Source organism: Bufo bufo, chromosome 7 (assembly GCF_905171765.1).
Source record: "Bufo bufo chromosome 7, aBufBuf1.1, whole genome shotgun sequence".
NCBI classification, from domain to species: domain Eukaryota; kingdom Metazoa; phylum Chordata; class Amphibia; order Anura; family Bufonidae; genus Bufo; species Bufo bufo.
The window spans coordinates 82,729,128-82,742,763 of NC_053395.1; the positions used below are offsets into that span (position 1 = coordinate 82,729,128).

The following is a 13,636-nucleotide window of genomic DNA, read 5'->3' on the forward strand; positions in this document are numbered from 1 at the left end:
CGTCTGGTAAATGTCTCACCCCACAAGAATCTGAGTCGCGATTGAACAGTGCACAGTTACCTATAATTTTTTTCGAGGACATTAAAATAGACGCATCGGAAAACTCGCTCCAACCCGCTGGAAGATCAACACTGGGAGCACAACCCACGTGACAAACTGATCTACAGTTGAGTCGCCGACGAAACAGAAGCCGGTCTGTAGCCGGACACAATAACTAATACTAGAAACCAGCAGGGCACAAGAGAAGGTAAGCCCACGAACGTGGTTCACCGGTATTGACTTTGATGCACACCTTGCAAATACCATCAGCATTGATTTTTATACGATCTTTTATATGATTCCTTATACAATTTTTTATGCAAATTTTTTGTGCAAAACTTTGTGAATATTCTCACTCTCCAAAATATCGGATCTAGAGTGTGGGCTGCATTTAGAGGTGGAGTAGCGCACCTGCTTGCTGCTGAGACATATCTTTGTCCACCAATAAAGCTCCAACCACTACCTTGTGATACCTGTGGACTGGGTGCATTCCTATTGTAGCTCAAATTATCGCTAGATGTGCTATACAGCCATATGAACATTGTGCCATTTATCAAAGTAGGATCCATAATCCAGGCGCAATTCTTTGCCATATCAATTTTCTGCACAACAACCAAGCAGGACATATACCAAAGAAATACCTTAGGGTATCTGCAATTTTTGTGGACATCCACCAGTGGTTGATTCCATATTAATAACAGGTGACCCAGGATATTGGGAGCCACCAACTGAATCCATCGGGCATATTGGGAATACTGCATTGTATATTATTTTTAATTTTCATTTTATCTATATTTGCATTTTTATTGTATTGCATTTTAATTAGTATATATAGCTGTAATAAATTGAAACTTATTTCCGTGCTGTTCCGTATGTACTAGTGTGCCAATCTTCTATTGCGTTAAGTTTAATTTGAAGGGTGAATCTACTTAGATTGTGCACCTTCCGTGTGTGTGAGGTTAGTGAGCTATTTCCATCAATCTATTGAGATTCTGGAACATAACAGACAATCCTGAAATACTAGTGAATAAAGCAATCGGTATTGGCACTCCTCAAATTTTAATGCTGGTGGTCATCTGTGTTATATGCTACAACTGGCAGAATCCCCGCTGTAATGGAACCTTCTAGTGGTCTTCCAGGATTTGTTTTTAAATTTGTACTCCAGCCTGAAATACCTGTGGAGAAATCCATCACCCAGCAGTGATGTGTCACTTAGGCTGAGTTCACACTTCAGTTATTTGGTCAGTCATTTCCATCAGTTACTGTGAGCCAAATCCAGGTACGGGTCAAGAACACAGAACAGGAGAAGATCTTTCCATTACACCTGATCCCTGTGTGGGCTTCACTACTGGTTTTGGCTCACAATAACTGGTGAAAATAACTGACCAAATAATTGAAGTGTGAACTTGGACTTATGGACACATCACTGTTGAGGTCAGCCATTCACTGCAGCAGTGCATTGTGACCCCGTTCGTGTGGAAGTTCACAAACGGGGAGCAGAAGACCAGAGAAGAGTGGAGAGGAGCCAGGTGCAGGTGAGTATGGATTTCTCCACAGGTATTTCAGGATGGGTTGCAAATAAAAGAAAATGCTGGACAACGGATTTAAGACTGTTTTCATTCTGGCGTGTTTTTAGCCATATTTTTAGGTAACAAAATACTTTATTGTATTTGTTCTAAAAAAAAAAAACAATACATATTAAAAGCCATATGAGTGTATACAATCTTATGACCTTTATTAAAGTGGGTGTCCCGCAAAGAAAACTTACCCCCTAGCAACAACAAGAACGAAGGTCCCCAAGTGAATGGTTTAGTATAGTGCTTGCATGACCACCACTTTATTCCTATGCACTATGGGACAATTCAAAAAGGGGACTCTAAAACCACCATTCTTGTAACTGTTGGAGCTCCCAGTGGTTGGACCCCCAATGATCATACACTTATCCCCTATTCTGTGGCTAAGGATAAGTGTTCTTTGTGAAAAAATCCCTTTAATACTGACTCTGCTACTTGTTGAATATACAAGCAAAATCATTTAACGCAGTCATTTTCTGTAACGGTAGTTTATAAAGTATTAAACCAGATTTTTCAGTAATATTGTTAAAAGACAGAATATTCAGCTTCCTGAGTTTTTCTAACACACTACAGAATATTTGCTCCATAGGGCAGAAAGCCTGCAGTGTGTATGTATCCTGTATACTTTGACAATAACCTAATATATTGTAGGTAGCCTCAAAGGATAAATGACATTATGTAATAATGTTGAATAAGGGGAAAATCATGTCACATCATACAACGGCAAAACGCTGTGATCATGATTTATTTGCTACTACTAAAAATATCAAATAAAAAACAGACTATCTAAAACAAGCTAAACCAATACTACTGTGTTGATTAACAAAGTGAAACATTTAAGTACACCTTCCTACATACCTTAAAACTGTTCTTTTTTCTGCTTCTGAAATTTTCTTGTCATTGGCAAACAGGATGGTATGATACGGTATCACAGGATCACACGTCGGCAGTATCCCATGAGAAATGTGGCTGACTTGGTTTAAAATCCCATTGTACACAAGGAGGTCATCCACAAGGAGCTGGCAAGATATCCAGTAATAACAGTAATATGGGATAAGGTTTTCACAAAACCATTAATACATTTTACTGCAGTCAATTAGAAATAATGAAACAAGCAGATATACATGGTTATAAAGTAATTGTGAAAATGAAGAAAGAAACGGAAGGTATTATAAACTTGTCTTAAATCAATATATCATTTTAAATGTCATAATTGCTGATCGCAAATATGCTTCCTATAGAGCAGAACGCAACCGACTGCTATCAATTCTGTACATAAAAGATATGTCACTTACTGAATATAGAGATGGATTCACTTCAGACAAACACTAAACAAGATTATTACCTAATCAAATAGGATAATAAAGAAGAAATAGATTTTCACTCAAAGAGAATTAGATTTTTAAGATACATGATAAATCATAGGCAGTAAATTGTCTGCCCTGCAAAATTATAAGCAAATCATCAACCTGATAACAACCCAATGGGTGAGCAAGTGAAAAGCCCGCCAGTGACATCATTGTAGAGTGGCTAATCTGTCTATAGTCTTATGGAGGCAGCTATAAGATTGCTACTAAAGGGATCTTTAGGGCAGTTTGGGGTCTGGTCAATAAGGGGGTGAGATGAATCTAGTTTAACTTAACCACATTGATTAAAGGGAACCCGTCATCATAAATATGCAATGTAAGCTGCAGACACTACGTACATCAAGTTTCAAGTTAATTTGTGACGCACATCACAAAACATAGTATACCGTGCAGTGAAATGCTTAAACGACATTCCACTAAAATAAAATTAACCCTTTCTATCCCGGCCCAGTTTTCACCTTCCTGCCCAGGCCATTTTTTTTGCAAATGTGTATTTTATGTGGCAATAACTTTAAAACGCTTTTACTTATCTAGGCCATTCTGAGATTGTTTTGTCACATATTGTACTTCATGATAGTGGTAAAATTGAATCAATGTCAAAATGTCATTTTATTTATAAAAAAAATAGCAAATTTACCCAAAATTTGGAAAAAATAGCAAATTTCCAAATTTCTATTTCTCTACTTTTATAATAGTAAAAACTCCAAAAATAGTTATTACTTTACATTCCCCATATGTCTACTTCATGTTTGGACATTTTGTGAATGCCACTTTATTTTTTGAGGACGTTAGAAAGCTTAGAAGTTTAGAAGTAAATCTTGAAATGTTTCTGAAAATTTCCAAAACCCACTTTTTAAGGACCAGTTCAGGTCTGAAGTCACTTTGTGAGGCTTACATAATAGAAACCACCCAAAAATGACCCCATTTTAGAGACCACACCCCTCAAAGTATTCAAAACTGATTTTACAAACTATGTTAACCCTTTAGGTGTTCCACAAGAATTAATGGGAAATGGAGATGAAATTTCAGAATTTAACTTTTTTGGCAGATTTTCCATTTGAATCCATTTTTTTCCACTAACAAAGCAAGCCAAAAAAAACTTAATATTTATTGCCCTCATTCTGTAGTTTACATAAACACCCCATATGTGGTCGTAAACTGCTGTACGGACACATGGCAGGGTGCAGAAGGAAAGGAAGCCATATGGTTTTTAGAAGGCAGATTTCACTGGGATAATTTGAAGCTGCCATGTCACATTTGAAGACCCCCTGATGCACCACTAGAGTAGAAACTCCAAAAAAATGACCCCATTTTGGAAACTATGGGATAAGGTGGCAGTTTTGTTGGTACTATTTTAGGGTACATATGATTTTTTGTTTCTCTATATTACACTTTTTGTGAGGCGAGGTAACAAAAATTGCTTTGGCACTGTTTTTATTTTTGTTATTTACAGTGTTCATCTGACAGGTTAGATCATGTGGTATTTTTATAGAGCAGGTTGTTACGGACGCGACAATACCAAATATGACAACTTTTTTTGGTTGTTTATTTCACCTTTACATAATAAAGCATTTTTGAAAAAAAAAAATTTTTTTAGTGTCTCCATATTCTGAAAGTGATAGTTTTTTTTATTTAGGGCGACTGTCTTATTTAGGGGCTAATTTTTTTCAGTATGAGATGACTGTTTGATTGGTACTAATTTAGGGTGCATATGACTTTTTGATCGCTTGCTATTACACTTTTTGTGGTGTTAGGTGACAAAAAATGGCTTTTATTTTATCTTTTTTACGGTGTTCACCTGAAGGGTTAAATCATGTGGTATGTTTATAGAGCAGGTTGTTACGGACACGATGATACCTAATATGTCTACTTAAAAAATAATAATAATACATTTAACACAATAAAAGCATTTTTGAAACAAAAAAAAATCATGTTTTAGTGTCTCCATATTCTGAGAGCCATAGTTTTTACTTTTTTGGGCGATTGTCTTAGGTAGGGGCTCATTTTTTGCGGGATGAGAAGACTGCTTGATTGGTATGATTTTGGGGTGTGTATGACTTTTTGATTAGTTGCTATTACACTTTTTGTGATGTAAGGTGACAAAAAAATGGCTTTTTGACACGGTTTTAATTTTATTTTTTACCGTGTTCACCTGAGGGGTTAGGTCATACTAGGTGATATTTTTATAGAGCAGGTCGTTACGGACGTGGAAATACCTACCATGTCTGCTTTTTTATTTGTTTTACACAATAATATCATTTTTGAAACAAAAATAAATAAATCATGTTTTAGCGTCTCCATAGTCTGAGAGCCATATTTTTTTTATTTTTTGGGCGATTGTCTTAGGTAGGGGCTCATTTTTAGCGGGATGAGGTGACTGTTAGATTGGTACTATTGGGGGAGCATATGCCTTTTTGATTGCTTGGTGTTGCACTTTTAGTGATGTAAGGTGAACAAAAAATAGTTTTTTTAGAACAGGTTTTATCTTCTTTTTCTGACGGTGTTCACCTGAGGGGTTAGGTCATGTGATATTTTTATAGAGCTGGTCGATATGGACGCGGCGATAGCTAATATGTCTACTTTTCTTTTTTTCCCTAATTTTTAAAAGGAGATTTTTGTGAACTCACCTGTAAAATCTCTTTCTCGCTGAGTTCATTGGGGGACACAGGACCGTGGGTATAGCTGCTGCTGCCACTAGGAGGCGACACTAGGCTGAAAAAAGTGTTAGCTCCTCCACTGCAGGCTATACCCCCTCCAGCTTGGAGAGAGCAACTCAGTTTGTGCCCAAGCAGTAGGGTGTGCAGTCTTCCTGTGGACTTACCATCATTTTACACACGGTATGTGACCTCATTCCTGTTCATTTACTTACCTGTTAAACTTCTGCGGTTGTCTTGTGTTTTCTGATCAAACACTTACCAAGTGTTTTCTCTTACAAACTGTTATGTGATCTGTACATGCACTTTATTTACCCGCTTAGACCACTTGAATAGGTATATATATATATGTGTTTAGGGACCCACATTGAGGGGTTATTTCTCCTCTCTTTTGCTTATATATAAGCTTGCACTTGCACTTTATATTTGACGAGATCATGTATATTCCCATCAATAGTGGGCATCCCTTTAACATATATTTTACATGGTAACTTTGCCTTATTCAGATATATCCTTACTTCTGTCTTTTTACCATTTTTTGTACTCTACCAGCTCTCCCAGGATTGTGCTGCACTTCGTGCATTTGTCTGTCATCTCCATGTATGCTTTTAATTATGTACCCAATAAAACAATATTTTTATAGTTCATCAGCTTTCAGTGCTCTTTTGTAGGTTTTCTATTTAGTTTCTGAGTTAAGCTCTTTTGAGGGGCCTTTACTGCGGCTTTACGCCATTCTCTTTGTGTAATCTACTTCTGTACTAAGGAGTAGCAGATAGCAGAGAAAAAGAAAATATATACATATAACCGAAATAACAACCAATAACCCCAGTATATCCGAACCGCAACAGAGGACACCAACGGAAACCAACCGCGCCATCTGCAATGGTAACTAATGGGTGGGTGCTGTGTCCCCCAATGAACTCAGCAAGAAAAAGATTTTACAGGTGAGTTCACAAAAATCTTGTTTTCTCGCTCGTTCATTGGGGGATACAGGACCGTGGGACGTTCCAAAGCAGTCCACGGGGGAGGGGGGGAGGAGGGGGAAGAACTATATCCCATGGGACAAGCCGGCCGTTCAGACACTGCCGTCTGCAAGACTTTGTGGCCCAGAACCGCGTCTGCCGATGCCAAGGAATGCACCTGGTAGAATTGGGTAAAAGTGTGTAGGGAGGACCAAGTCGCAACCTTACACAGTTGCGAAGCAGAAGCGTGGTGGAACCGAGCCCATGAAGCGCATACGGGCGGTACCTTTCCCTGGGAGTGGTACGCCTCTGCAATTGCCAAACAAATCCACCTTGCAATGATAACCTTAGAAGCCTCCAGACCCTTACACAGCCCTTTGGGAATGACGAACAAAGAATCTGTACATCTAAAGGAGCTAGTGGTGGACAGATAGGATCAGAAGGGGAAGGGCAAAAGGAAGGGAGGACTATGTCTTCATTGACGTGAAAAGCCAAGACCACTTTCGGTTGAAAAGATGGCACCGGACGGAGCACCGCCTTGTCCTGGTGCAAAACTAGGAACGTTTCCTTGCACGATTGAGCCGCCAATTCCGAAACACGTCTGATGGATGTCATAGCCACCTTCAAGGTAAGCATACGGAGAGAAACGTCGCGTAACAGTTCAAAGGGAGCAGACTGAAGAGACCCTAGGACCAAGTTCAGGTCCCAGGAGGGTAAAGGGGGGTGATAAGGAGGAACAGTATGCGCCACCCCTTATAGAAAAGTCTTTACCGTGCTCCGCGTAGCCAGGGTGTGCTGGAAAAAGATTGACAGTGCCGACAACTGCCCTTTCAGAGAGCTAAGCGCCAGACCAGAATCTAGTCCCGATTCGAGAAAGGAATGAATATTTGGGAGCGAAAAATGCAACGGCGGAAAATCCCGGTCCTCACAGAATGGAGAAATGACCTCTAAGCCCTGTAATAGATTCTGGACAACACCGGCTTCCTGGCCCAAATCATTGTCTGGATGACTTTATCAGGAAACCTCGCTGTTTCAGAATGGCGGTTTCAACAGCCACGCAGTCAAACGTCGTGACTCTAAATGCTGGTGGAAGACCGGTCCCTGAGAGAGTAGATCTTCTCTGAGTGGAAGGGGCCACGGTGTGTCTCCTAGGAGGTGGATTATCTCGGAGTACCACGCTCGACGGGGCCAGTCCGGGGTGATGAAAATCATCTTGATGCCCTCCATCCATATCCTGCGGAGCACTCGAGGATGGAGAGGCGGAAACACGTACAGGAGGGAGAACCCGTCCCATGGTGCCACCAGAGCGTCTACTGTGCACGCCTTTGGATCCCTTGTGCGAAAGAAGAAGGCGGGTAGCTTGTAGTTGAACATGGATGCCATCAAGTCCACGTCTGGCCGTCCCCAACGGTGACAGATTTCTGCGAAGACCTCCGGGTGCAGGGACCATTCCCCCGGGTCCATGGTCGTCCGACTGAGAAAGTCCGCCTCCCAATTCTCCACCCCTGGGATGTAGACTGCCATGTAGACAGGGTTGGTACGTGCTTCTCCGCCTATTGAAGAATCAGCGCGGATTCGGCCATCGCCGCTTGACTGTGGGTTCCCCCTTGATGATTGATGTAGGCCACTGCTGTGGCGTTGTCCGACTGTATCCGGATTAGCTGACCTGTCAGAAGGGGGGACCAATGAAGGAGGGACAGACTAATGGCCCGAAGTTCCAAAATGTTGATTGGCAGTTTGGACTCAGATGGAGACCAAACCCCCTGTACTGTCTGGGGTGGGAAGACTCCTCCCCAGCCCTGAAGACTGGCATCGGTAGTGATGACCGTCCAGGAAATCGGGAGAAAGGATTTCCCCAAATCCAATGTTAGTGTGGAGAGCCACCATCTGAGTGCCGAGCGCACCATCGGAGCGAGGATTATGGGTTTGTCCAAGGAGTCCGCCGACTTGTCCCAGGACGAGAGGAGTGCCCGTTAGAGTGCTAGGGTGTGAAACTGAGCGAATGGATGGTAGCGACCATCATGCCCAGAACCTGCATGCACCGGCAAATGGATGGGGAACGGTACTTGAGAAGAAGGCTCACTGCTCACTGGAGGCCGTGTGCGAGTCAGGAATCATCCCCAAAAATGTGATATATGTGGATGGATGTAGGGACGACTTCCAGAAATTCACTAGCCAGCCAAACTGTGCTAGCGTCTCCAGAGTGATGCGGAGACTGTCCTTGTTGTGAGCGAAGGACGCCGCTTTTACTAAAATGTTGTCCAAGTAGGGGAATAGAGAGATGCCGCTGGAACGAAGGAGGGCCAGAACTGGAGCCATAACATTTGTGAAAACTCGCGGAGCTGTCACCAAACTAAAGGGGAGAGCGACGAATTGGTAATGTTGGCAGCCCACTGCAAAACGCAAATAGCGATGATGCTCTGGGGCAATGGGGACGTGCAAGTATGCGTCCTGGATATCTATGGATGAAAGCTTCTCTGGAACAGTGCGAATTCCTATTACGGAATGAAGAGACTCCATCCGGAACCGCTGTAGTCGGAGAAACATTCAACAGCTTGAGGTCCAGAACCGGATGAACTGACCCCACCTTTTTGGGAACTACAAACAGATTAGAATAAAAACCTGGGAAGTGTTCCGTGAGGGGAATCGGGGAAATGACCCCCTGAGCCAGGAGAGCCTGGATCACTTGAAAGAAAGCGGCGGCACGATCCACCCTTTTGGGAGGTTGGGATAGGAAAAACCTTTCTGGAGGAGGGGAAGCAAACTTGAGCTTGTAACCTGACGACACGATTTCGAGTGCCCATGCGTCTGCGATGTGGGTCCGCCAATGTTTCTGAAATAGGAGAAGGCGACCCCCCACCCAAGAGTATGGGGGCGCACCATCATGCTGAGGCCTGTTTGTTGGCTGTGGGGCGGATAGGCTGAACCCGTGGTCGCCAAGCTGGTTGCGGCTTAATAAACGGCTTCTTTAGCTGATCCTGAGGGGCGGCTCTGGAAGAGTTCCGTGCCGCTGGGCGCGTACCTGCAAAGCTGCGAAAGGATTGAGTCCGGGAATGGGACAACCTAGCGCGAAAAGTGCGCCTATGCTTGCTCTGCGGAAGGTGGGTACTCTTACCTCCCATAGCCTCAGAGATGATCTCATCCAGACGAGACCCGAATAAACGAGTGCCAGAGAAAGGCAGAGCTGTCAGGGAGTGTTTTGAGGATGAATCCGCTGCCCACACCTTGAGCCATAATTTGTGTCATAGCGTGACTGCGAGAGCTGAAGAGTGGGCGACAAGCGTGCCCGCATCCAATGACGCTTCACAGAGGTACTTCCCTGCCTGGGAGATTTGTGAAGCCAAGGTCTGGAGTTCTGTAAGAGGGACCCCCGTTTCCAAGTCCTGATGGAGGCGTAGAGCCCACTCTGAGACTGCCTTCGCCACCCATGCGGAAGCAAAAATGGGCCTGAGCACGGAACTACTTGCTGCGAAAATGGACTTAGCCACAGACTCCATGCGGCGATCTACTGGATCCTTAAGTGAGGAGCCGTTCGCCACAGGAATCGCTATATTTTTGGTCAGACGTGCTACAGGGGGATCCACTTTAGGAGGAATGGCCCATTTAGAGACACAGTCTGCCGGAAAAGGGTACAGCAGATCCAGACGCTTTAAAGTACTAAAGCAATGATCTAGATGGTCCTATACCTTAGAGATGATGACAGAAAAGTCGTCATGCAGTGGGAATGTCCTGTTGGACTGCCTTTTGGAGCGGGTAGAGGGAGACTCATCCTGCACTTGGAAGGTGTCACATATAGCGGCAATTAGACTTTCTACCATAGCCCCAACCCTGAGAGAGTACTCCGGATCCGTATCGGAATCTGAGTCTCCAATTTCCCCTTCAGACAGCACTACTCCAGGAAGAAATGATGCGTCTGAGCATGACCCCGGAGAGAGTGGGGAAGCAGATGCGTCCGAGGAGGAGGAATGTCCTGGTTTGCGACATTTTTGAGAAGATCTGCTTCGCAGTTGCTCGCCCGATGACTGTGCGGCCTGCGTTGGTGTGGACTTATCAACCAAGTGACCCATTAGAGACAGGGTGGATTGGGATAACTTGGAGAGGTCCTCCACTGCCCGGGATACTGCATGGGCCCATTCCGGTTCCATACTGGAAGGACGGTAAGATTTCTGCATAGGCTGGGAAGGGGGGACCTGTTTGGGCACAGAGCAAGTGGAACAAACAGAGTCCGGCTGGCTGCGTGGAAATTTAACGCTGCATATAGTGCAAGCGCAATAGGTGGTGGCCGGAAGTTTGCGGGGGGACACTGGTGGGCTCAGACATGGTGAGCCCCCTAATGCTGGACACAAGCTGTAAAAAGACCAAAAGGAATTGTCCTAACAGCGTGTGACCTCAGGTCCTGTGCCCTCAAACACCTCAGAACCGAGCGGGATGTCAGGCACCTCCCCCATGCCCCAGTAGCGGCATGAATTTAGGCCAGGCTACTCTGTTTCCCATACCTAAAAAGGGGTAAGAAAAAATAATAAAGCATGATGCCCTGCAAAGCAGGGATGTCTGCCTCCTGCGACACGAAGCTAAAAACTGAGTTGCTCTCTCCAAGCTAGAGGGGGTATAGCCTGCAGGTGAGGAGCTAACTCTTTTTTTCCGCCTAGTGTCGCCTCCTAGTGGCAGCAGCAGCTATACCCACGGTCCTGTGTCCCCCAATGAACGAGCGAGAATTAATTTTTTTTACTTTTATTTTGGGAAAATAATTTTATTTTATTTTTTTACTTGAAACTGTTAATTTTTTTTGTACAACTTTATTTTTTAACATTTTTTTTACTTTATTATTTGTCTCACTCTGGGACTTCAACATTTGGGGGTCTGATCCCCTTTACAATGCATCACAATACTTCTGTATTGCGATGCATTGGTCGTAAGTGTATTACAGACTGTAATACACTTACAGCCTGCTTCCTGTGAAGGGGGCTGGATCGCACAGGCTGTCACGGAAGGCAGCCACGATGCCTAAGAAAGGCATCGGGCTGCCTTCCCTGCCATTGGGTCCCCGTCACAGCAGCGCGGGGACCCGATGGAAGCACTCTCCCTCTCCCCACATCAGGGCGCTGACCGCGGCACATCAAGGGTTAATACGCCCGCATCGGTGTTTTCACCGATGCCGGCGCATACGGCAGGGGTCCGGCAGTCACCTGCCCGATCAGCGAGCTGTAGTAGTACTGCACGTCAGGTTCCGCTGAGCCGTATGATTATGGCGCTGGGCGGTGAAATAAAAAAAAAGAGAGTAGCATAACATTACATTAAAAACACTGATAGTACAATAAAAATGTCACATGATTGTTTAGATACAGGACGCATATTCATTTATTTATCTGCCCCTCTATGATGCTCTGATTTAGCATCTGAATGGCCTGCATGAAGAAACTCATTCTCTCGTGTAATTAGCTTTCAAAACGTGGTAACATTTCCCAGACCGCAGGAGACAAAACAGACCTTTATTTGGGTGTCTGTGGTATTTCATCACCCTCATGGCCACGGTCAAGCACCGCTCATTATATATCAGCTGCAAATCAGGAGCGTCAGTGCAGATTATTCACTCGGCCGAGCGCACCACCCTATGATGTGCCCTCCTGTCCTGTTCTTGCTACTACCGAACCAAGCTGTAATGTTTCCTGTCAGGATTCTCTTGAAAGAAAGAGATGCAAATGAGCTCTTAACAAGCTCTGCCTCTAATGCCACCAGATGTACGGCACCTATCCTAAAGATCAATGTTCGACCATTTAAACTGGCCTTGAGACATGAATTGGATATTAAATAACCCAGCACCTGAAAACAACTGTTTCGGGCATTGATAGCTGCCTTACATCTGGTGGCATCAGAGGCAGAGCTTGTTAAAAGCTAATTTGCATCACTTTCTTCCCAGAATTCCAGGAGTATGGCATATAAGTCTCCTCACGCTCATTAAGGCACTCTCTCCCCAGGGAGAGATAGTACTCCCCAAATTCTGACAGGCCTCTCACCCAGTTAAGCCAGTATTCTCTGCTCTGCACTGATGAGGAGCACCCCAAAACAGCCCAAACAGCTGTCTGCAGATGAGGTGCTGGCTTATTTAATATCCAAGTCATGTCTCAAGGCCTATTTAAAGGGTTGAACACTGTCTTATAGGATAGATACTTTACATCTGTTGGCATTAGAGGCAGAGCTTGTTAACAGCTAATTTGCATCCCTTTCTTCCCAAAAAACCATAGGTCTATAAGTCTCCTCACACCGATTAAGGCACTTTCTCCCCAAGGAGAGATAGAACCCCCCAGATACTCTTGATGACACAGGTGTAGAAGTTCTTTAGTATCCTGAGGGGTAGTCTGAAATCCCTTGGGCGTCTGAGATGATAAAGACGCTGACGAGCCTTCTTTACCAAGAAGTTTATATGACTTGCCCAAGATAATTCTTGTGTAGTATGTACACCCAAGTATTTAAAATGTTAAAGAGCAGGATGCACTGAGCAGATGGATATATGGATTTGTGGGAAAAGATTCAGTATAACTTCAGTATTTCATTCAACTTGCAGGATAACAAGCTAAACTGGATGGACAAATGTCTTTTTTCAGCCTTAAAAACTGTTACTATGTTTAAATTGACAGCTGTCTCTGTATACACAGTCATAGAGGGAAGGCTGTCAATCACAGATAGGACCGTCTACTTTAGGCATGCTCAACCTGCGGCCCTCCAGCTGTTGTAAAACTACAACTCCAACAATTCCCTGCTGTAGGCTGATAGCTGTAGGCTGTTCGGGCATGCTGGGAGTTGTAGTTTTGCAACAGCTGCAGGTTGAGTATGCTTGGTCTACTTGATGTCAAAACCCAGAATGAGCAGGAATTTAAATGAATGAAATACAAGGTATACTGAATCTTATCCTGCAAATCCATACATCAATCACTCAGCTCCTCCTGCTCTATAACCTGCTGCTCAAACACCATGTTCAACATGACAGGTTCCCTTTAAACCACCGTTTTTCACAATTCCTGACATTTAATCCTAGTACACAT

The 13,636-nt window shown here is 43.8% G+C and overlaps 1 protein-coding gene across 2 annotated transcripts in view; it reads right to left on the minus strand.

The window, feature by feature from the left end:
• LOC121008919 (katanin interacting protein) overlaps positions 1 to 13,636 on the minus strand; it is a 311,559-nt gene that overhangs the window by 19,671 nt on the left and 278,252 nt on the right. For both annotated transcript variants that reach the window (XM_040441686.1, XM_040441685.1), the window contains one exon: positions 2,472 to 2,632. In XM_040441686.1, the coding sequence (XP_040297620.1) occupies positions 2,472 to 2,632 (161 nt within the window). The remainder of the gene's footprint in view (positions 1 to 2,471; positions 2,633 to 13,636) is intronic.